The sequence below is a fragment of the Anneissia japonica genome, unplaced genomic scaffold, assembly GCF_011630105.1.
Source record: "Anneissia japonica isolate Jap-2015-1 unplaced genomic scaffold, ASM1163010v1 scaffold234_len1672027_cov178, whole genome shotgun sequence".
In the NCBI taxonomy this organism is placed as follows: domain Eukaryota; kingdom Metazoa; phylum Echinodermata; class Crinoidea; order Comatulida; family Comatulidae; genus Anneissia; species Anneissia japonica.
In genome coordinates, this window is record NW_022738761.1 from 366,233 (window position 1) to 390,172 (window position 23,940).

The following is a 23,940-nucleotide window of genomic DNA, read 5'->3' on the forward strand; positions in this document are numbered from 1 at the left end:
GCTTTGGAGCATATGGTAAGCAAGGAGACATTGCACGGATACACTTGTAGCAAGACAAAAACGGAGGTACATTGTCATATATTATTATTCTGTTCTATTAAATTTAGGTAATACTAGAAAGTTTGAAATGTAAAATTGGAGACTTGTATTCAATTCACAGACAAAGTGCTACAGGAAGGGTGAAGATACATTTCACAGATTAATGCTAAATAGGACAGCCTTTTTCAATGTTTTCTTTTTCTTGCACACATTTCATGGTATGCATGCTAATTTTACATGGATGTGTCTTCACATATTATAGAAATGTACACATGCTAGATTTTCTTTAGGAGTATTACTCAATGTGATGAGGAGATACATATTTTTCGTTGTACAGTAAGATCGTTAAAAATGTGATTAGTCAAGTGGCTGAAATTGCAGTATGTTATATTAGTTAATTGATTATAAATACAGTATTGGACAGTATTATTGCAAAAACAACAACGCATTTTACCCGTTGTCGTTGCATTGTTTTCGTGTTGAATTGCATTAGGTTGAAATGAGCGTTGAAATTTTGTTGCTTATTTAATGAAGGCATGTTATTGTTGGTCTTAGGTCACTGAGGAACTATTGGGATGTTATTATTAATTTATGGTGTACTGTGTGTTTTATTAGTGTTTTAGTATAGTACATACTTGAAGGCAAGAGGACATTGAACAAAGTCAATACAAACAATGACGGCATCGACAGTATAGAATTGACGGTCCTGGTGTGTCTAGGCCTAGGCGTGACATAGGCTACGTAATGTAGGCTTTCTTTGGCGACTGTGCTATTGCAATTGACGGCCCTGGTGTAGGCCTAGACACAAGCGTAAATTAGGCTTATTTTCGGCGACTACTTACAGGTCTATGTGTGCTTTAGTAATCGCGAGGCTGTCTAGAGAATTCCGTCATGTTGTTGATCAAATCGGCCATTGTGCTATATAATCAGCTGTACCTACCCTAGTGTGTGTTGAAAACGAATCAGTTGATCGATGCATGTGCTTTCTCTAAACCACCATACAACGCATGCGTAGTCGTCAGTAGGCGGTTTTTATGGTTGTGATAGCTATAAATAACGGCTGTGACTAAGCTTGTGTGTGTATTCTACCACCAGACAACAGTATTTGTAGGAATATTTTATTAACAGCCTACCGTCAAATCAATGAAAATGAACATTTGCAGAAATAATTTCCATCAAATAATGATGTTTAAAAAATGGACAAAAATATTCAGCATCTGGTTACGGACCTCGAGGGGGAGGGGGGTTGGTGAAAGTCAACCTTTGTGGAAATATTTTCCATCAAATGAAGTTTGAAAAAACAGACACATACAGCATGTGATGGATGGACCAGGGTTGGGGAGGGGGTGTTGGTGTAAAAACATTTGTGAGAATGTTTTCCATCAAATGATGTCTAGAATGATAATGAACACATAAATATACAACGTCATGGACGCCAGATGGACCTGGGTGGGGGAGGGTATGTAGGGGTACGAAGCCCACGAATTTCATGTTGGCAATTGCCGACCATATTGCCTAGCCAGAATTGCTACAGGACGGCAATTTTTTGCCGACCTAGGCCTAGATTTCTTTGCTTCAAAAACTGCGTGGAAAGTCAAAAACAGGCTATAGCAGACACTAAATTTCATGTACGTCGTCAAACCAAGGAAATTGGTGGTTCATAAAACAGATTTCTTTTTAGTACGTACGATTTGTGTACAATCGTTTTCTTTCTCGCCTAGTCATTTCGTAGGCTAGGCCTAGGCAGGAATGACGCTAGCCAGCGAAGGCCTACAATATCGCACAATTGAAGCCATGTGGGCCGCGTAGATCGTAATGCTTATCTAAAGCTATTATTTGTCTTCATTTTACAGTATTATTATTATGCTTAAAATGTTGTTTATTATCTAAAAACAGAAAATTTAACATATTGTAGGCCTAATTCTACCGTCCGTTTAATCACAATCACGATTGCATCGTGACTTCACTACTGACAAGTAACTGTACATGTGTGGAAACTCCCTGATAGATCATTCTGGGCGTGGACATACATGGCAGTTTTGAAGCAGCCTGTGATGATATGATAGTTGTTTTTTACGAAAATGATATTTCCCATGCCAAAGATACGATAAAACGAACGCTAAAACAAAATTTATTCGGCGATTTTTTTTATGTAAAACATATGTATTATACTACACTATGAAAGTAATACAAGTACGACCATTCTTTCACCAGCAATATATTGAGTTATTCGAGAAATTAACAAAATCACAGTCTGTAGATGACGATGTAAGGTCGAGTGTTCTGAAAAATTGTAGTTTATACTATAGGCCTAGGTAGTAAAAAATTGCTGAGGCTGCCGACCTAAAAAATAAGGTCGGCAAATTTTTGCTGACCTGGGCTGGGTACTTAAAAAAATTTGTGAGAATATTTCCCATTAAATGCTTAAAATAATAATGGACACATAATATTCGTACCAAACCTTTCATTTGTTAACGACGACAAATGGTTTACCATTATGATGACAATTTTGTAGTAATATCATTAGTGGAGAAATTCAACATATGAAATGTGTGACAAAAGAAAAGACAGTGGATGATGAAGCACCAGGTCATCTTTATTTCAAAGATGCAGAATGAAGAGTACTGGGCATGAAAGTTTTTAAAATGAGATTGTGTCATAGTTGAAAAAAAAAAAACAACAATGAACGGTATTATTTCTTTATTAAAATACCTGTACTATTTAATAAATATACTGTGTTTAATGAAATTCTCAAATAATTCAATGAATATGAAGTTTTAATCATGATTAATTATTATTATTCATTCCTTTCACTTTATTGAAAATTACACATAAAATGAGTCGTGCCCGAACGCTAAACAAATTGTATATGAGAGCCTAATATCATTTAAAAGGATTAAAATAGCCATTAAATATAGAAAATATAAATGCAACCAATATTATAATAAATGTATATCTGTGAAAGTAAGAAGTGTTGACATACGAAACGTCATCTGCACTCAAACAAACTGATACTGTCAAAATCTCAATGACCTGACTGGCGAACCTCCGACATGTTTTTTTTTTTTCGGTGTCTCCTGTTGACATTGATCACTAGGCGATGGGTATTTTTATCTTCCTCCTGATTCGATGTACACTGCAATACATAGACCTAGCCTAGGCATAAATGCCTTCACACGCGGCTGTTATTCGTGAATATTTTAATGTTTAATCCCCTAAAATAATTAATGGAATGTTTACTTGGCTATGGGTATTTTTGAACTGAAGATTAGGTTTTATTTTAAACACAACGGAAAATGACATTGCCTAGGTACAGGGCGCAATAATGTAGGATTGATCGGAAGACAAGTTCTAACAGGCCTATATCCTTTGCGGCACTAAGCCTAAAATTAGGCTTGGATATTAGTAGATTTATTCGAGGAGATATATTGGTGAGTCACTTCGGTTTTTTCTTTTTCCTCTCTGTTTTTTTCTTTTATTATTGAGTGGAGTATCCAGACTGCTCACATGGTACGCGACAACCTCATATTATTCGTTGTCAAAAACAGAATAAGCCTGGGCCTAGGCTATCCTACACGGAATCCTACAACTCGGCTCCAATCCAACTACCGACCGTAACAAATCTTGAATTAATCACCTTATTTCTTTACTATTATGTAAGTTCGTAATAAACAAACGTCTATTTTGTAAGTGCTTATTTATTTAGAAACTGTTAATATAACACTTTGAGTTAAATTTTGAATAAATAATTTCTGAGCTTTTAACGATGTGAACAGTTTCAACGACAACTCGTTGTCAACGAATGCGTTGGATTTTTGCAATAATACTGTCCAGTACTGTATATTTTAGACAAAATTGAAGGCAATTGATATAAATAGTAAGGTAGTAATAAGTATAGTGATGTGTTAATTGTTTAAGATATGTACACTTAATTCTAATTCTTACTGCCTTTTTTGTTATTTGTCTCAGTGCTGTGGAATTTTCTTCCGGCTACATTTAGAAGTACATCTGTAGTCTTTAATAATTTTTTACTCATTTTGAGACATATCTTAGTTGTAGCTTTTGGTTTTTCTGCATATAACATATACATATATATATATATATATATACACACACACACATATGTACTAACTTTTATATGTGCTAAATTTTATAGCATTTTTATTGATGCATTTCTAAATACAGTTAAAAATTGCCTAAGTCGAATCCAAAATGGCGTTGGAAAATTGTTCAACTTCGATAAAATTTGACTAATACAGATTGTTAATTAATGGAAAACACAACAATTTGGCATGTAATATAATATCAAATTATTCGACTTAGGCAAGTTTGACTGTATGTAAACAAAATTATTTATTTTGATAGAGGTGTTCAAGAAATATATTTTTAATGTACTATATATATTTTTTGAATTATGTTAGTTATCATTGCTTACGTTCTATTTGTAATTTTAACTTTTCTTGTTTTTCTATTCTTAAATAATTGAGAAGAGTAATATATTCTATTTGATTTATAGAATTGATCACACATGGCCTGTAATTACTGTTATTTATCAGATGTTTAATGCATTGTTTTATTGTGTCTATTAGGTAGAAGCCTCCAGGAGGATCACTATTGAGAAGCTTCCTCCAGTTCTGGTTCTTCATTTGAAGCGCTTCATTTACGATAAATCTGGTGGTTGCCAGAAAATGATGAAAAGGATTGACTATTCAGTGGATTTAGAACTAGGCAAAGGTAGGTCCTATTTCAAGGGTCATTTACTTAAAAATAATTCAATCAGTCCATACTCTATATTATTATGAATACTTACCTGGATGAACCTAACGGAGCTTAACTTTGAAAAATAAATAGAATTGACCCATCAAGCGCCCTCTATGTATATTTTATTACATAATATATTTTTGTTTTGGATGGTATGCAACTATAAATACATTTAAATTTACTAAATGGCAAATAGTAATTGAATGCGAAAGGAGAGTTTCCAATAGCAAATAAGTTTGTTTTGACAATCCCATCCCATTTAATTTTAATGTGTATTGTTGTGCTTCAAAATAGAATGAGTACCTAAAGAAAGCTAGATATATAGTTGGTAAAAGGTATTAATTGTTTTTTGTTTTGTTTTTATTTACAGAACTATTTTCATCAACTGTGAAAGGGAAGCTTGGTGGTTCTCAACGTTGGTACAAGCTGTTTGCTGGTGAGTTCCAATCTTTTGTCTTTAGTATAAGAATTGGGATGGATCCAGAGAAAAATGTGGGTGGGGCCATGCAATGTGCAAAGCACCGACCAGGTGAAGTGTGGGATTGAGTTTTTTGTTTAGAAAAGGATGACCATAGACTCTGGTACATGGAATAACATTTTTAAAAATAGCTTGATGGGAATAGAGGTTGTGGCATAAGCATCAATATGTGCAAAATATCTTTAAATAGTACACACAAACAAAAAAATTAAATAATTTTAAGGCATGAGTAAACAACAAAATACAATCCATCATTGCCAGGGATAGAAAACTTCACATTGAGGATGATGTCTTATTTCATATTTTCAGTATTACATACATATTATTGGTAACATGGATGGAATTATTCAGTTGTAAACACCAAGAATAACCCACAGAAGTCTGAAGAAGATATATTTCCGGTGGGGCCCTTTCGGTGGTGATTGGGCAGTACACTGGGATACAATCCCCTACTATTTTCTGAGTAGTGCACTGCGTACAGGACCAATGGCTTAAACGTCTCACCTGAAAGACAGTGTGCTATCGCAACTTGCATTTCGGCCATTTAGCTGAAGCATAAGGAGAGCACCGATGTGAATTGAACCGGGAACCTATATACTGTATCTCAATGTTTCAGTGTACACACAATGGCTACCACCAGTTTAGCCAACTAAGCTTAACTTATCACTCTAATTCTATAATAGAAATATCTCAATGTTATTTCTTCTGTTTTCAGTTGTTTACCATCTTGGGGAGGAAGCATCAGGAGGTCATTACATCACAGATATCTTCCATCCAGCGGTTGGTGGCTGGTTGCGGACTGATGATAGTATAGTGAAAGTAGTCCCAGTAAGCCAGGTCCTAAAGCCAACACTCCCACGGCTTCCGTACTTGCTTTTCTACCGGCAACGCGACTTGTGAAATGGTTTATGGTTGAGTTATTTCAGGAATTTTGCCTGTTATAGACATTCGGTCAATCAACGGTTCAGTGGAAGATGTATGGTCTTAAAAATACAAAATAACTAATGTTGTTTAATTGAAGGAAACTAAGTACATAGATAAACTATTGTTTAGAGGGAGGTATCCAGACCTAGTTATATAATCAACATAGTTTGAGTGAAATGTATGACTTGTTGAATGGAGGGTGTAGGCCTAAAAATACATTGACTGTACAAGAGAAAGAGCCAATGTTAAATACCAAGAAGAGCACTACAGATTAATCCATAATGTAATCTGAGGGCCTTCATATAGGGCAGCAAATCCTAATGTGGGCATTGGTTGAATAATGTAAACAAAGACTTAAAAAATACTGCCATCAGAATCATGTCATCAGCCTTGAGTATAGGAATAAGATTTTTAGTGATTTTATACAAACTCTATGTTCAAATTGTCTATTATTTACATTAAACGATTGATACATACAGGCTTAGAAAAGAAGCCATCAAGGTGTTTTTAGTTATCTCATTGTTGGAAGTTATTTGTCATTTAATATTGGACTTGTGTGGTCTTACATGGCCATTCATACAAGTTTGATTATATTGCAAAACCCTGATTTATATTTAAAAATTTTTGATTGATATGTTTCCAAAGTTTATGAACGAATGTGAGCTAACCGTCACATCCATGGTTGAAGAATTAATCAGCATTGTGCAGTTACATTAAAATGGATAACTTAAAGGAAACTGCAGCCTATAATGTTCTGTATTAGGTTTGTACTACTATAAAAAAAAAAAAAAAATAGAAAAGTTCATGATGTAGTATTACATCCAGCAAAATAGAAACCATTTAAAATTAAGGTAGAAACAACCAGTTTTCACTTAATGGGTTTGGTACTGTAGAATAACATCTTGTTCTGTGATGTCACATCTCATGCATGTGACAATGCAGAAGAATCAAACTGATAATGTTAACACCTGATAAAATTGGGCTTTTTATTATTCCAATTAATAACTAAAAGCAATTAATGATGAAGAAAAAAACAACAAGATTATTATTGTAAATATTTTGTTCTTGAAGTTGAACTAAAATGATATTATATATTTAAGAACATAGTGTAAGTATATTTTCTGAAACAGGTTGGTTTGTACTTTTTCTGTACAAGTAATTACAGATACAGTAATTTGATTACCGTCAACAAAGTTGGCAATTTATCTTCGTTAACGAACTCAAAGTTCAGTGCCGACTGTAATCATGTAAATTTATTAATAAATGAACTTACCTGTATGTGTTGTATGGTTTGATTTTAACCAAGGCTGATTTCCAGTGAGTGCGACACAGGCGCATGCCATGCTTTCCAAAATACTGTAAAACCTATTTTGCTCTGTTGCATTGTGGATTTGACCATTAAGAATATATAGTGCGCCCTCTTCAAGACTACTTTTCCAAAGAACTAATTTTTAGTTCCTATGCATGTGATGCAATATGAACTATTGTATTCACTTTTTTTGCATGTGTGTGTATGTATGTATGTGTGTAGACATCTTCAGGAAAAGTTTTCCAACATTTTGTTCTACTGACAGTGACATGCTTAATGGTACCCTTGGGATTAGTTTACTAACGAGCCATCCATCACTTTATTCCCATTGCACTCAATCTTGTCACCCTGGCCCACATTGCTGTTGTGGAAAATATTTAGGTGTCATTAACATACTAGTACAAACAGTACTAACATAACAAATTATTGTGTTTATTGATACTGCATTTATTAAATAATAATTTTGAAATAAAACCAAATATTGTTATATTACTGTAATTTTATTTTTGGCTTATATATTTTTTTTTACAGACATTTGACCCAAACTGTTTACTTCACAAGTTTTAGTTTTGTTGATCACTAATAAAGAGTCTGAGTGATTTAAGGAAACAATTTGTATTGTATCCTCCCCTCCACCACAAAGGTGTGGGGGAGGGGAGGAGGGAAGCAACGCCTCCCTGAATGCGTCCCTGCGAAAGTTGAAAACAATCCATAGTGATAAAAGTATTACAGTTGATGTATTAATTAGGCCTATAGGCCAACATTTTCACTACCAAAGCATAACATAGCAAACGGCCTAAATATTTTTTCAAATTGAAATATTAAATTCAGTCATATAACTTCTGCATAGGAATGTGGACGCCTGCTAAGGTGGTTTAATATATTGTTGTCTAGTAGGCCATCCCAGCACCTCAACCTCCGATATCGTTTCTAACTGAAATTAAAATACTGTATACCTACATAGGCCTACAAAATAAAGGGTTTTTTTTATGATTCTACTAACTTAATTTACCTATCAAACCCTAAAGCTCATATTGAGATTTAGTTTGTGTAAAAGCATCGTGTGTGTATGTTTGTATTGTGTAAGGGATTGTCACCTACAAGTAGGACAGTGATACATTCGCTATTGACAATCCTTGGCACATGTATTGTGTGCCTAAATAAAGAAAAATTAAACAATGTGCTAAAAATTCACTATTTTGGACCATAAAAACTCACTCCTCCTGAATCGTTCATGTTAAACCACCACACAAATTTGACCCAACCTTATATTTTCTGATAAAGTCATGTATCATGCATAGGAATGTTGACGCCTGCAAGGCTCTGGTTTAATTGGAGACTGCATCAGAGACCACAAATTTTCAGCTCCCACAGGTGGGCCTCAAGATGGAGGGTGAACAGTAGTATCTTCTATGTTCTCTACTGTTGGTATCCTCAGTGGAAATCAGTGATTTATTGAATATTTGATTGATGATGCAAATATCACCTGATTAGATTACATTACACCCCCTTTATAACCTCATCCTTTATAACCTTTTCCTTGAGGTTATAAAGCCAATGCCAAGTCCCATTGCTCAGGAAAAAACTCGCAGTCAGTACATTCTGCAGCATTTTATTCTATTCAGAGGGAAAGAAAAATTGTCATACAGGCGCAATATTGGTCATATCAACATATCAAAAAAAAGCAGAGGTATATCATTACATTAGCCATCTCTCAAAAAACTCAACCTAGCACCCCAAAAGCAAAATATAGCACCATTATATGCCATAGCAGATTGACTGATAATTACAGGTATCCTACTTATTGATATTGGTCTGATGTAGCAGTTTCAAGTCCTAAATACCACCATTATAGCATTGATATTGAAAAATATAGCACTTTAACTGATACTTGCTTTGCAATATGTTTATGTACCTGCTATAAAATTGATAACTGTATTTCATGAATCATTTAACTGCTACAATCAATGATAGTTGCAGCTGTATAGCAGCTATTTTTAAACTGATATATATATATCTGATACATATATTTCTGTAGCAGGTGTATAGCTCCCCCTCTCTCTGCTGGGTATCTGATACATAATATGTACTCTCTCAAAATATATGATATTTACATTCCTATCGAAGTAATGCTATGTTGTGGAGCTATATCAGCTATGTTAGACAGTAGTAAAAACAAATTAATGTGTGTGTCCTTCAGTTGAAATGACACTGGCACAGCATCAATGCATAACACTACGTAAGAATTGTACAAATAACAAAGGCATGTTCAAAGCCAAAAAAAGTTTATTAGAAATCTTCAATATCAAGTTTTCCTTAGAAAATACATCATTAATGTATTGACAGTAGTAGAACATTGCATTAAATTATGTCCAATGCAGCATGTACACATTCAATTCTGAGTATTGTACAGTAGTATTATTTATACAAAAATGGGTTGGGTAAAATTTGATCTAAATACTCTACAACATATTTATATATTATAACAGCGGTTCTCAAATTAACGGTCACAGAATGAATCAGTTGGTCGATAAAAATTTTCCACAGAGTGAATTCTGTCATTTAATTTTACTTCAATTTTGATAAACCTTTCATAGCTGTTTTTTAACATCTTGGAAAATGGCTCTTAACAAATTGCTTTGACATTTGTTTGGGTTGTCTACAAAAAGGTCTGAGAACTGCTGAATTAAGACAATAAATTCTGAGACATTCTACAAAATTGTTTTCACCTTTTAAAAATGACATGTGTACTGTACATCCCAGTTCCACAACCTTTTTAGCCCACAACCCAAATTATATATCAAGCCCTAAGACACGACCCATCAAACCCAAAGCCAATATATCATTTAGTAGGTATCAGAGGAACCACCCACTTTATTCTTTTGGCAGTCAATAAAAAGATTATCACACACAACATTGAATTATTCATTTAACCAAACCACTAAGTTATCAAATTTTTCAATAAGTTCAAATTTTTTTTATAAATTGATTTGCGGACCTTTTATTATAAATTCTATATTACTTGCTGCCAGATATTTATGGGTTATGTGAAGACATACCTGAAGTACAAATGTTTTGATAGTATATTTTTAATATGAAACTATGATTAACGCACGCATTACAAAAGTAAACTGACGCACATGCCACATTTTAACTGCACTTTCCTTTACTGTAATTTGATTTTGTTTGTCCTTATTCGTATTAAGTAAAGTTTTCACAATCTGAAGAGATTATGCGACCCATCAAAATTTTTCCAAAGTTTGGGTCACGACCCATAGGTTGTGGAACGGTGCTGTACATCAACATACACATACCTTAACTTATCTTGAATTCAATTTTTGGATCATACCACTACCAACTGTAGTGGAGTTCAGTGGCAAAGATACAGATTCCAGCAAAACTTTGCAAATGTGCAAATGAATGATAGCATGTAACTTACATCCATCTTTGCAGCTCAAATGTTACAGATTCCAGCAAAGCTAAAAAGTGCGCAAATGTCAGTTATCTGATATTTGATATTATTAGTGTTCATCAGTCTAAATGAGATTATGTTTTTTTTTTGTTTTTTTTTACTTCTGAATAATTCTTGCTGATATTTTTGATTAGATTCTGAGTACTGTATTTCCTGAAATGTTTATTTTTAAGTTTTAATTAAAATCAGATCTAAATTTATTTTTTATTTATTTCAATTACATCCAACAGCAGAATCGCCAATTACAGGATGTCTTAAACATACAATATACTGTATAAAATGTTGTAAAATAAAAACAATAACATACAAAGGAAGCAAATTGACAATAAAGATAGTCCCTGGCTTTCTAAATAAAACAGCTGCACATTTACCTTACATTACTATACTGTATTTACATCCCAAAACCAGTGTAGGCCTAATGCCTCAATATTATATTTCATCTGTTTTTTAAATTTAAATTGGACTGTTGCTTTAATGTTTTTGACATACCAATTCATTCATATGAAATCAAAATATAAACAAATTTTAGATTTCAATTTCTAATTGCACATTACTCACATCTTTTTATCTCGTTATTTAATAATCATTTCAGTCAAAATTACAACCAGTAATTATCTCGTATTAATAATACTCTAGTAGCTAGATCAGGTTTTGTATGCCACCAAATAATGATTTTCTGACAACACTGAACCAATTTCTGAAGCCAAAATCCCTGCAACAAAAAGTGCATACAAAACATGCTGCACCTACTAAAGTATAAGGCATTTACCAATGATACATTGCACCATATGCAATACAGTGGCGTAACTGGAAGTCTTGAATTGGGAGAACTGATGGGGGCGCGAAGGTGAAGTGGTGGAGGGGGGGGGCTTGATGACCAGTTGAGGGGCTGGCTTGATGACCAGTTGAGGGGCACTAATTCTCAATATATGTGATTTTAGGTGATTTTTAACTACTTGACCATAATTTTTGGGGAGGGGGAGGCAGTCCCCCACACCCTCGCCTAGATATGCCACTGATGCAATATTTTCTTCTATTATATAAAAAAAAATGTTTATGTTGCCAAGCCAGACATATTTTTTTTATTAAGGGAGAAAAACCACCGATCTCTGGATAGCTGGATTGCTCATTGGCTCTGGTTTCAGTGAAGCCACTGGCGCCATGTTGGGAGGCCTAAGTGCCGTACCACTTTAGACAAGTTTCTTTTGGCCTTTGTTTAAATTATTGTTAAGAATAACGATTCTTGCAATACGTTTTAATAATAAATTTATATTTAATGTAATGATTATTTTAAAAATCACCTAACCACTCGACGCAACTGCGTACAGTATGCAGTTTAAAAAAGCACATGTGAAGTTAATTGCGTTGTTAGTGATCGGCGTCACTATAACAATGCGACTTCGCTCGCGTTATTGCAAACTGCATAAAGAGACGCGTTGATTAGTTCGACGATTTGAAAAAAATCCTTACGTTAAATTTATATTTATCTTTGAAAAGTATTGCAAGAATCGTTATTTTAATTTACATTTATTATTGAAAAGTATTGCAAGAATCGTTATTTTTAACAATAATTTAAACAAATGCCAGAAGAAACTTGTCTATTAAAACTGGTACGTCGGTGGCTTCACTTTTTCCTGTACAATGATTGGCCGATGAGCAGTCCAGCTATTATAGTAGAGATCAGTGATGAAAAACACAGTACTTGTAACATGTTTGAAAGGGCCACTTTTTAAGCTGTAACAAATTTGACATCGTAATCATGGATTTTAGCCATGTGGGTTACTATTTGACTGAGCAAAAAACGTGGTATTGAGTGGGTCAAGAATTAGGATCAGGCCTATAAAGTAAAAAAAAAAAAATAGAAAAAATCCTGACCAGTTGACCATCCCTGATTTCCAAATGCCATTGTTACTGCAACATAACCATTTTTTGTTTGTTTTATCTTGCATAATTTTAAAATTCACAGTATTGAAGGAGGGATAGACAGAACATTTTGGTCCTAAATGATTGCCATACGACAGAATATTTAATATTGTGGATATAAAATAATAAAATTTTTAAAAGTATAGTTTTCATGTCATATTATATTGATAAAACTTAATAGAAAACACTAGAGGGTATAAAGAAAAACCAGTTTCTGTACAAAAATATATTATTTGATCTACCAACTAAACTAAGAACAAGAATTCATCTGAGTAATATAAATATTTGTGGATTATATAAGAAAACATAATGACCTTCAGTTATTAATATTATAATCATTAGTTAATATTCATCATTACGACTTTAGACTAGATTACAAATAAAATTTTGATCTTTAGTAATTTTTACATTTGCTGTGGTCCTGAATTAGTTCCAGCTGGGTACGGTGTAGTACCAAGAGATGTTTGTCCACCAGCAGTGGCTGGGTATCGATATGGTGTTGTACCAGGACTTGTTGGTCCACCGGTAGTAGCAGGGTACGAGTATGGTGTTGTCGGTCCACTGGCCATGGTTGTGTACGGGTATGGTGTTAAACCTGGATTTGTTGGTCCACCGGTAGCGGCTGGGATACTTGGCACTCCACTGACATTAGTTGAATACGGAAATGTGGTTGCATCTAGTGACAGTGAAGAAATTGCAATAAAAAGTCTCAATGATCAATCATAAATGAGTAATTGATGATTTATGGCATTATAATCTATTCCAACTTTCTGCAAACGGTGTGTAGTGACCCACTACTACTGCATGTCATCAAAATGTATCAGTGGGTCATGCTGAAATCTTCAAATCCTGGGTAGATATGCTTAGTCTGTAAAGACCATAATAACCACTGATAGACACAATGAATATTTGATATAAAAATATTTTGTGTGCATCCACTGACAAGCACACAATTTCAATAATCAAAGCAATTGTTTACAATATGCCAAATTTAGCTGTACATTTTACAAGTTTAGAGAGTTTCATCCCTGTTAAACAAGGGACGACCATGCTCACTCCAACATTCCCAACCATCCATGTATTCACCTTTCTTGATATAATTTTATAAGAGACTATTAATTAGTTTTAATTAGTGAGTGAAAATAAGATGAAATTGTATATTCCCATTTTAATTTAGGCCTACCATGCTTAGGAACTAGCTAGGCCTACATTTTATCAAACTTCACCTACAGTAATACCCGATTCACACGTACAAAAATCCTACCAAATGTAACCAAAAGTAAAATTTGACGGCACATGTGAAAGTACCTCCATGTAATATCCTTGTAAAATCTCAGAACGTCTCGGTAATCTTTACCAGCCTCTGGTAAAGCTTCCGAGATGTCGAATGGATGGATCTACGCATGCGCAGGAATTTGAATTAGTAATGGTAGAAGAAGATACATAAATTAACTAGGAATGGTGTTAGTACTATTACTAGTATTATCAAGAGTCGACAGAAAGGTCGGAAGCTAGTACTAGTACAGCAGTTGCTAGGGCATTGATTGATTTGAATGTTTACTGTGATGGTGAGTTTCAACAGTCCATCTATGACGGGGTTCTCAACTAGGCCTAGGCCTATATTGTAATAGGGGCAAAAATGATTCATTGAATAAATTTGAAGGGCCGGGGCAAGGTATACTAGGCCTATGGCACGTAGCACTGTCCGAGTGCACCCGTTCGGCGGCGAAATATTTAATGCCCCAATAAGGGTTATTGTATAGAACGCCAAGTAGTGTAATCAATGTGTGAATTAGATCACAGTGCAATGTGGCAAGGTTAGGGGGTATACTGTACAGGGAAATCATCTGTAATAAAATCAAATTGTTGAAATAAAGAGTAAAAATGTATTGTTTGAAGAACACAATACCGTTTAATTATATAATTTAGTACATTATTATTAAGATTGATTGTTTTACAGAGTAGTTTTAATAGCATAATTTTTAGTTAAGAAGTGTTTTACATTTATTTTATCAGCAAAATATTCTAAGTTGAAACTTTATTGCTTGGAAGCAATTTAATTTAACTATAGCTGTAACTTATCAAGAAACTTGATTTGTATTTTGTATATAATATAATTATTTAATCCTGCATTATAATTGTATATGTACAATAACAAGCGTACCTAGTGCAAGACGATTATTTTACCGTATTTAAATAATTTAATTTACCTCATATACAAACACGATGATATAAGTGACCTACTGTATATATCAAATAGTGGTAATTAATAATAATAATTAAAATAAAGCAATTTCATCAGAGTTATCATTAATATATTAAGGTGTAAACGAATGAAAAGCATTCTACTTGAGAATAATGTGTTTAATCTAGGCATGAATGGAAATAAATTGCTTTAAATAGGTATCAAGCTACATGTGATGGATGAGAAATACTAATAATTATAATTTTGGTAAAATTGTATTTTGATTTGAAAATAACAGTAGGCTATCAAATATTATCTTCAATTCAAAAATAATACCATTTATTCACTTCCTCAAATACAAGAAGACTGTTTTGATAACTTCAACAGTAAACAATTGTTTAAACATTGTATCGCCACATTCTCTAGCCGCATAATATTCAATTTTGACTATCTGATGGAGGTCTCTTGATCCATGGCATGAGAAAGTTAAATCTTTATATTAATAAACCACATTTTGCACCTTATGCTCATGATTCACACACCATGGCCGCAATTTTTAATGTAGAAAAATTGCTTTAATACTAATTGTACAAATCAACAAAGAAAAACTTGATTTATTAAGCCTGCTGGTCTGTCTCCATTTCCTTTCTTAGTTTTTAACAAAGGGCCTATTTTACCATTGTGAAGTTAGCTCATTATTTTTAATCTACCTAACTTAAACACTGGCAAATGTCTTATTTTCATATTCACTATTATTGTATCCCATAGTTACCAACCGTCTCGCATCGTGTGAGACGGTCCCGCATTTCAAAGTGATTTTGGCAGAAACACGCATGATTTTAAATTTGTCACGCATTTCATTTCATTTCAGTTTATTCAGAGATAAAAACTAAACAATACGAAAGTACAGAAACAAACAGACAAAAAGTACAAAGAACAATATCAACTGAATGAACTGAGGAATATACCCAAGAAAGTTTACAAGTAAACTTATTTCCATTGGGATCCTCAAGACAGAAAGAAAACATTGAAAATTGCACTAACCCTAACCACTAAAAATAGCAAATCTTCCCAATTCAATTACATTAAAATTGCACATTACAAAAGAAAGTCAAACAAATGAAAGAAAGCAGCACATCAAAGAAACATCAAGGGATAACAGTAAAATTTACAATTTAAAAATTACAGAGAATTATTATAAAATTATAATTAAAATTCATAAAAATTAAGATTACCAAAAACGCTTATTATTAGATAATTCACTAATTAAAAGGTATTATAAAAAATAGATATAATTTAAACAATTAGGATTGCAGTTCTTTTATTTACAAAGTTAAAAATACAATTATTAATTTTTTAATGTTTGATTCAAGAGGGGAGTGAGTTCCAGTCCTTAATGCTATTATAATATAACGTATTGTTAGACTTGCCATAAGGAATTCTGAAATTTGTAGAGCTTTGCCTAGTTTGATGTTCATAGTCTACGCATGACGACGAATAATCACGAAGTCAGGGAAAATTTATTTAAAATTAGGAGAAAATAGTTTTTTTTTAAATAGTACAATAATGCAGTAACTTGAGCCATTAGAGAGCTTTCGTTATCTCGTTTGAGATTCAACTTGCCGAAAGCTTTGGCGGCGCGTGCGGTCTTGCACGTTCATTGTCATAACCAACGTTGATTATGTGACTGAAACTGCAGTTGTCAGTTAGCATCAAACACGCACGCAGTCAGGTAAAGTACAGTATTTATGTGAATACTTAATTCACTAATGCGTTACTAAAAATTGATTGGTATGGTTAACTGGTTCTGGTTATAGTGGGTAAGGCCGACCTCCTATGGACTCCAAACGTGTAGGACCATGGTTCTTAGTTGGTGGCCCACGGGCCAAATTTGACCCATGAAGCTATCCAAAAATTAAAATATATTAAATTAAATCATTTGATAAATAATTTTCCCATTACAGTAGAACTTCCTTTTTACGTACCCCAGTTATACGAACCCTCGGTTTTATGTACGCCTCGTATCGACAATAACGTCATCAAAAACCCCCAGAAAATATTCAAAGCAAACGGCCCTTTTCAGAGCAACCATAAGTAAAAAGACTATACAATAACCTATAACGATAAACAAACCAATGCAACGTATTTTCATTAAACAGCAACGTTGATCGAGTATAATACCGGGTTGTTAGGCTATAATCTAAAACCATGTGAACTGAGTGAGATGAACAACTACTGATGGTGCTCAAAATAATTGCTTTCCTCCTTAGCTTCATGTGACAAACCATGGAAAAAATTGTCTGGTCAAATTTTCTACACGAAGCTTGGTTGGCTCGCCCAGTGCAGTGCACATGGTTGTGTTTCACGTACACGAACGCTAATTGGTTGGCTCGCCCAGTGCAGCGCACATGGGTTAAGTTTGTCTCAACAGGCCCAGATAACACCACAGCTCTGTTGTTTAAAATAGGCATGAAGGAGAATTCTCAAGTTATACCTTTGTCGTATAGGTAATCTTACAATATTTTCATGTTCTTTAGTTAAATAAAAGATATAAAGTGATGAATTATTAGACTAGACACATGGTTTTATTTGAACACTTTATTACGACATTGTAAAATGATGAATAAAAACACTAAACACATGGTTTTATTCCTAGGCCTAGAGGCTAGGTCTAGCCTAGCTCAGGTAACATCATTGTTCATACATACGTATATTGAGCGTTACGTACGTATTGGTAAAAGGTTACCACAAATTAACCCAACCTCTATTTTACGAATCCCCCGATTTACGTATGCCCTCTGGTCCCGTACTGTACGTAAAATCGAGGTTCTACTGTATAATTGAAGACAACAACGAAATTCCTAAAATATATATATTAACTACCAAAATTCAAAAGAACAGAAGCTTGTTTATTTTTAATATATTTAATCTTGAATTTTCTAAGGTTTCTTAATTCATTTTAAAAAATTATTTTAAATTAAAAAGAATTTGTTTTTGTATTAGTTTCAACTTCATCCAAAGAGAAGTTTCTGTAATTTGGGAGAAATTTTTATTTTTTAAATGTCTGTCTACTTTTAAATTTTGATTTTTAGTTTTAAAAAGATCATGCGTGTGAACATGGCTCCTATTGTATAGAAGATGAATGTGCATGTTAGGTTTGTACGCAAGCTTGTCTTTGAGTCTGTTAACCCACTGAAATCTAAAAAGAATAATCTGCTATCAAAACATGCCAAAGATTAAGTTAGTTATAGCTATATCTGGAAAAGCCTGGGAAGATTTTTTAAAATTTGGTAGACTCAAAACCGAGGTGGTTTGAGGCTTTACTTTACTGAATATATTACTATTACGGTGGCTACTTGCCACCTGCTAATTTTCCCCACGGATTTTTTTCTACCTAGAGAGTTATTCCCCAGGCTATTTCCCCCCATTTTTTTTATGCATTGTTCCTCCCAATTTTCCTATTGATTTTTTTCTATCAGGTTATTTTCATTATACTTTGTAAGAGAGAGAACATATTTTTTTTAAATTTTGTGTATTCTCTATATCAATCAATTATTGTCTAGTTGTTGTAAGGTTACACTAAAAAGGTGTGCTGATAATAAAAAAGAGTCATTTAATCAATTGAATAATTGACTATTGATGCATTCGCAATACAATAAAATGAAGCCTAAATACACAGTTGTAGATTTGTAAAAACGTTTTGAAAGTTTAAATCCGGGTTTACATAAGAAATACAGGAAAGAAAACAGGATATCTTTATAACATGTTTCCTCATTTGGAATTTCAATATTACACCTATTTTCTAGTTGTTCTATATACCATATTTCTTTGCTTAAAGTTACAGAATTTGTTACCATATATTGTACCAAGAACATTATAACGACTTGCCTAATTACCGGTACTCAGATATTATCTTTTGGCCTGTGAGCCCAACTCAAAATAAATGTTGGCCCTTTAAACAAATTAATTAAGAATCAGGAGTGTAGGAGTACAACAGGAGGGGTAGAAAGAGTGTCGAATGTTAGGAAAGGTTACGGCAGCCTATTCATTTTTTCTTTGTTTGAGTAATGAATGTTTGTGTACATAGTTTGGGTGCTCAAATTAAACATACATTGAAACTCAAATTGTACGTGGCTTTATTAAAAATATTTTTGTTTATGTACCTCATATTGTCAATACACTCCCTAAAAATAGCTCAAAAATGCTCAGATCGCCAGAACGCCCATGGGGTATCGCCCCCAGAACCCCACCGGCGCCCAGAACCTGGACCACAGCAGGGGCTCTGCTGGCCGTCAGCCCGTGTTTCAAATCACGCATTTCAATAATTTCAGGTTGGTAACTACGGTATCCTAACAATTCTGGTCTACCATCTCAACATTTGTCCAATTTGTTATCTTTATTTAGACTGAATAAAGTAATATTGGGGTAATATGTGACTTGCATTTGTTTCAGGCATAGATCAAAATGGCAATATTGCAATAATAATTCTAAAACGCTGCATTAAATCCCAATATTGCGATAACAATAGCTCTGACCTTTTCATAAAAAAGACATTGCCGGAAGGGAGTTTTTTTTTCCTGCAGGTAAGTTGAGCCCATTGCAAGTTCTAAGCCAAGCAGAACACATAAACAATACGTCATAGATCACACGATCTAGGCGTTATTTGAGTTGCGATATGTTACTAACAGTAACGTTAGGGTTTCTGCATGTATACAGCAGAAACATAATGATTTTACAGATTATAAAACTTTTATGTATGACTGTATTTGTGTTGCATATCATTAAGATTAGGAAGGGAGTTTTTTTTTCCTGCAGGTAAGTTGAGCCCATTGCAAGTTCTAAGCCAAGCAGAACACGTAAACAATACGTCATAGGTCACACGATCTAGGCGTTATTTGAGTTGCGATATGTTACTAACAGTAACGTTAGGGTTTCTGCATGTATACAGCAGAAACATAATGATTTTACAGATTATAAATAACTTTTATGTATGACTGTATTTGTGTTGCATATCATTAAGATTGTGGCTCTAATACAAAATTAGTTGTTAAATTGTTGTATTATCATCATTCAGGTATTATCATCATGATTCTACACTACAATTTTTTTCAAATAATTACAGTATAATAAATACCATATACTGTATGTAATGTGTTAAAGTCTTTATAATTGTACCTGTATTGAATTGTAAAGCAGCAAAATGAGCTTACAAAAACAGAAATGTTCACCTTTTTGCTAACACTTATTACTTTCATGTTACAGTACACAGGAAAACCTTTCCAAATCAGCAGAAATCTGCTTGGCTAGTTGGATTTGATTTGATTTGATTTATTTGATATCAACAGAACAAACATCACAAAACTGGAAAAACAGAATACAGTGAAACAAAAATGAGAAAACAAGCAAGTAATCAATGTTGATATCTTTGATATCTAGGATAAACCTCTGAATCCAGACACAGGATCTATTTCCAGAGGGATCCGTATACTCTATGTTTGGATAACCCATATACTCAAGTTTTGATAACCCTTACTCTATGTTTAACTCTTTTTAGTTGCAACTATAAAGTGATAGTTGAATTGAACGTTGACCTACAGGTATTCTTTGTATTTTAATTTTTATTTCACTTTGTTGTTGATTAAATTTCAATATCATGTACTGCAATGTAATATGGGTTTTCCTTTTTTTTCGGTGTCTGTTGACATAAAACCAGCTCTTTATGATGCACGATATGGAAGAGCCATTTATGTAGGCACAGATATCAAAACCTTGTTTTATCTTAGTTTTAGTTGAGGTTGGAAGGCCAATATTTTTGGGTGCTCCATTAATTACTGTATATGTATCTGTGAAACTGGCTTATTTGAGCCAGAAGCAGGTCTTTTTGAATTTTAGACCGCACTTGAGAAAGACTGCAAGAAATCAAATCATTCCCACCACCCACCCACCCACTCTCCAAGTTTCGGTACAAGTGCCAACCTCTGTGGCACCCAGTCCTAACATATTATCATATAATATACGGTGGAGATTTCGATTATCACGTTTACATCCACAAACTATCTCCATCCTTGTAAAATGATAATGAAAAAAAAATGTTGAAAACACACAGCATGCAAAGGTTTGAAGCAAAGATTCAGTTAATCGTGGGAAAAAAATTTCTTGTGACCCATGACGTAATGTCTACACTTTGTCATTGGCTTTGAACTTGCAATAGGCTGAACCTACATGCAGGAAATAAAATTGCATACCCATAAGCTTCCAATTTGGCTGTAAAAAGTAGCTTTGTCTGAAAGCTGCTTTCAAACCAAATACCAAAGATTTAATACAATTGGAACGTGTCCAAACTACAGTATCTTCACCAGATGTCCTGATCGTCAAATTATCATCAATGTAATAAAAGCATACATTTAGTTTAGTAGGTACAGGAAGTGGTTTGGTTTATTGCCAAGGTATTTTTACATTTATTACCAGCATTTACTAGAGACTGTATAGGCTTTTCAAGATCAAGATTTATGTATCTTAACATTAATTCATGGTGGAAATACTAGGTAATATTAATGACGTATACAAACAAAATAATCATGAAGATAGTGACGACAACAATTAAAATAATTAATACTAGAGCAGTGTTGCCAAACCTTTCTGGGCCAGGGGACCACTTCCTACAGTACACTATGAACAAATATACAGACAACTCCATCTAGTATTCAAAGACAGTAGTCAGACCTTTAGACATAGTAGAATCATCTTTTCTAATTTTGACATACGGAGAACATCATTTATTCCAGTGGCTATGTTTACACAAATAGAAAAAATAATTATACTGTCTGAAATAAGCTTTCTGAGCGCAATAAAGTCGATGAGTCTACAGTATTGATGAAGTAGACCTAACACTGAAGGTGAAAGTCAAAAATCAAACGATGTGTCATTGGAAAATTGAGTATCAAAAAAAATTTAAAAAGCAAAGATTCAAATTATGACAACAGAAAGAAAAAACAAAGCTGGTGTAATTTGGACATGGCCAAAATCTAATGATTACCTTGAGCCTAATCATTATTATATTTTCTTTACATTTGGCTTTATGCTCGGTATTTCACCTGTTCAGTGTGAACATCACCCAGTCGCAGTGTGTGCGAGACCGACCAAGGCTGTCGTTGGCTTATTTCTAGGCCCATGTGAAATTTTAAGTTGGGAACAAAAAGCAAAGCTGATAAACTAAACCCAATATTTCAATAATACATGGCACGTCTAAGTGTGAAAGTATGTGCATGTGTGTGGAGAAATAAATGAAACAAACAAGCAATGTCAAATTAGAATAGTGTTATTTTTTGTGGATTTACAAGCCATAATGACAGCAGACCATTCGATCATTGGAAAAACACTAAAATTTCTCGCGGACCACCAACGGAAACTTATTGTAAACAGACCACCAATAATTTTCGGTGGGCCACATGGTGGTCCGCGGACTACAGGTTGCGTAACACTGTACTAGAGCACACTCCGGGAGTGTATACCTCGCCCAACATCGAAATGTCACACCCTACTCGGGATCGTTACCAACATTTAATCATTTCTTCCTTGAAACATGACAAACCATTGTAGAAAATTTCATTCAGATCCTTTGATCAGTTTTTGAGATATTTACTGTAGGTCTGGGACATTAGCATTTAAAATGACACACGATCGTCACCAAAATTTTATAATGCCTTCCAAATACAGATCGGTAGATCGGTTTTTGAGATCATCACCAAAATAAAAAAGAAATCTTCTATTCAATGTCAGAAACCATCTACAATATACACACACACACACACAGAAAATCTGATGAAAATTATTTTAAATTGAATAAAACCAAAATATATTTTTTAAAACCTGTACTGATTGCTTATTGAAAATATCAACTATACTGTACATTCCACTTTCATGACAAACAGTTAATCATAAAAATAAACCTTCCAAATAACAAAAAAATATTAGCAAGCAAGGTAATACTTCTTGTACAACTTATTAAAATGTTTAATGCAAAAATCATTCTTAAAACACAGTATCTCATTAAAACACCTAGAGAAACAACTGAATTTTCAATTTTTATTAATTGAAATGCTAGCAATAAATATAATGTTTTTTTGTTTTTTTTATATATATATATAAGAAAAAGAAGATATCTTACTAAAATAACTGGGTGGAGGTGGTTCAGTGGTATGCATCCCCTTCGGTTGTTGTCCAGTTTCATTGTAAGTTGGTGGCTTACCTTGGTTAGCCATGGAGGGCTGGAAATATGGTGCCACTGGCTGTTCTACCATTCCCTGTTGGCCATGAACTGCTGGTGGCATAACGTTGGCCTATCACAGAAAAGAAGCAACCAAATAATATTAAATTTTTTTATAGGTTCTATTCATTATAACTTATGGATGTAATGGTTATTGTTTATGGTTAGTTTTTCGTCACCTTTCGCATCCATTTTCTCAAACTCCCCCCCCCCCTCCAAATTTTTATTTAAAAAAAAATTCTAATAATGTATTTTACGAAATGTACGAACATCTGGCTAACTCACATAAGTAAAATTCCTCTCTTGATTGTTCGTGGTTGGGGATATTGTACAGTACATATGGTAATTATGTGATGTTACAGTGAGTTATCATTATTATTATTATAATTATTATTATTATTATTATCATTATGCGTGTAATTAAGCTAAGCTTTAGACTATTAGTATTCAAACTTTTTGATATGGTGACCAGGGGCGGATTTAGGGGGCCCCGGCCCCCTCCCCTTTTGGGAGGTAAAAAAAGAAAAAAAAAAAGAAAAAAAGAAAGAAAAAGAAAAAAATTATAGCCCACAACGCCTCAAAT

The 23,940-nt window shown here is 33.7% G+C and overlaps 2 protein-coding genes across 5 annotated transcripts in view; one reads left to right on the forward strand and one right to left on the reverse strand.

Moving 5' to 3' along the window:
* The window catches only part of LOC117117761 (ubiquitin carboxyl-terminal hydrolase 10-like), a 20,348-nt gene extending 12,868 nt beyond the window's left edge, over positions 1–7,480 (forward strand). For 2 of the 3 annotated variants that reach the window (XM_033262181.1, XM_033262183.1), the window contains exons 12-14: positions 4,629–4,773; positions 5,171–5,236; positions 5,994–7,480. In XM_033262181.1, coding sequence (XP_033118072.1) covers positions 4,629–4,773; positions 5,171–5,236; positions 5,994–6,178 — 396 coding nt within the window. In that variant the 3' untranslated portion in view covers positions 6,179–7,480. Of the gene's footprint in view, positions 67–4,628; positions 4,774–5,170; positions 5,237–5,993 lie in introns of all 3 variants that reach the window. The other variant, XM_033262182.1, reaches the window with a different exon arrangement.
* Positions 7,481–11,957: 4,477 nt separating this feature from the next.
* The window catches only part of LOC117117762 (nascent polypeptide-associated complex subunit alpha, muscle-specific form-like), a 38,068-nt gene continuing 26,085 nt past the window's right edge, over positions 11,958–23,940 (reverse strand). For both annotated transcript variants that reach the window (XM_033262185.1, XM_033262184.1), the window contains 2 exons: positions 23,259–23,430; positions 11,958–13,582 (listed from right to left, as the gene is read on the reverse strand). In XM_033262185.1, coding sequence (XP_033118076.1) covers positions 13,311–13,582; positions 23,259–23,430 — 444 coding nt within the window. In that variant the 3' untranslated portion in view covers positions 11,958–13,310. The remainder of the gene's footprint in view (positions 13,583–23,258; positions 23,431–23,940) is intronic.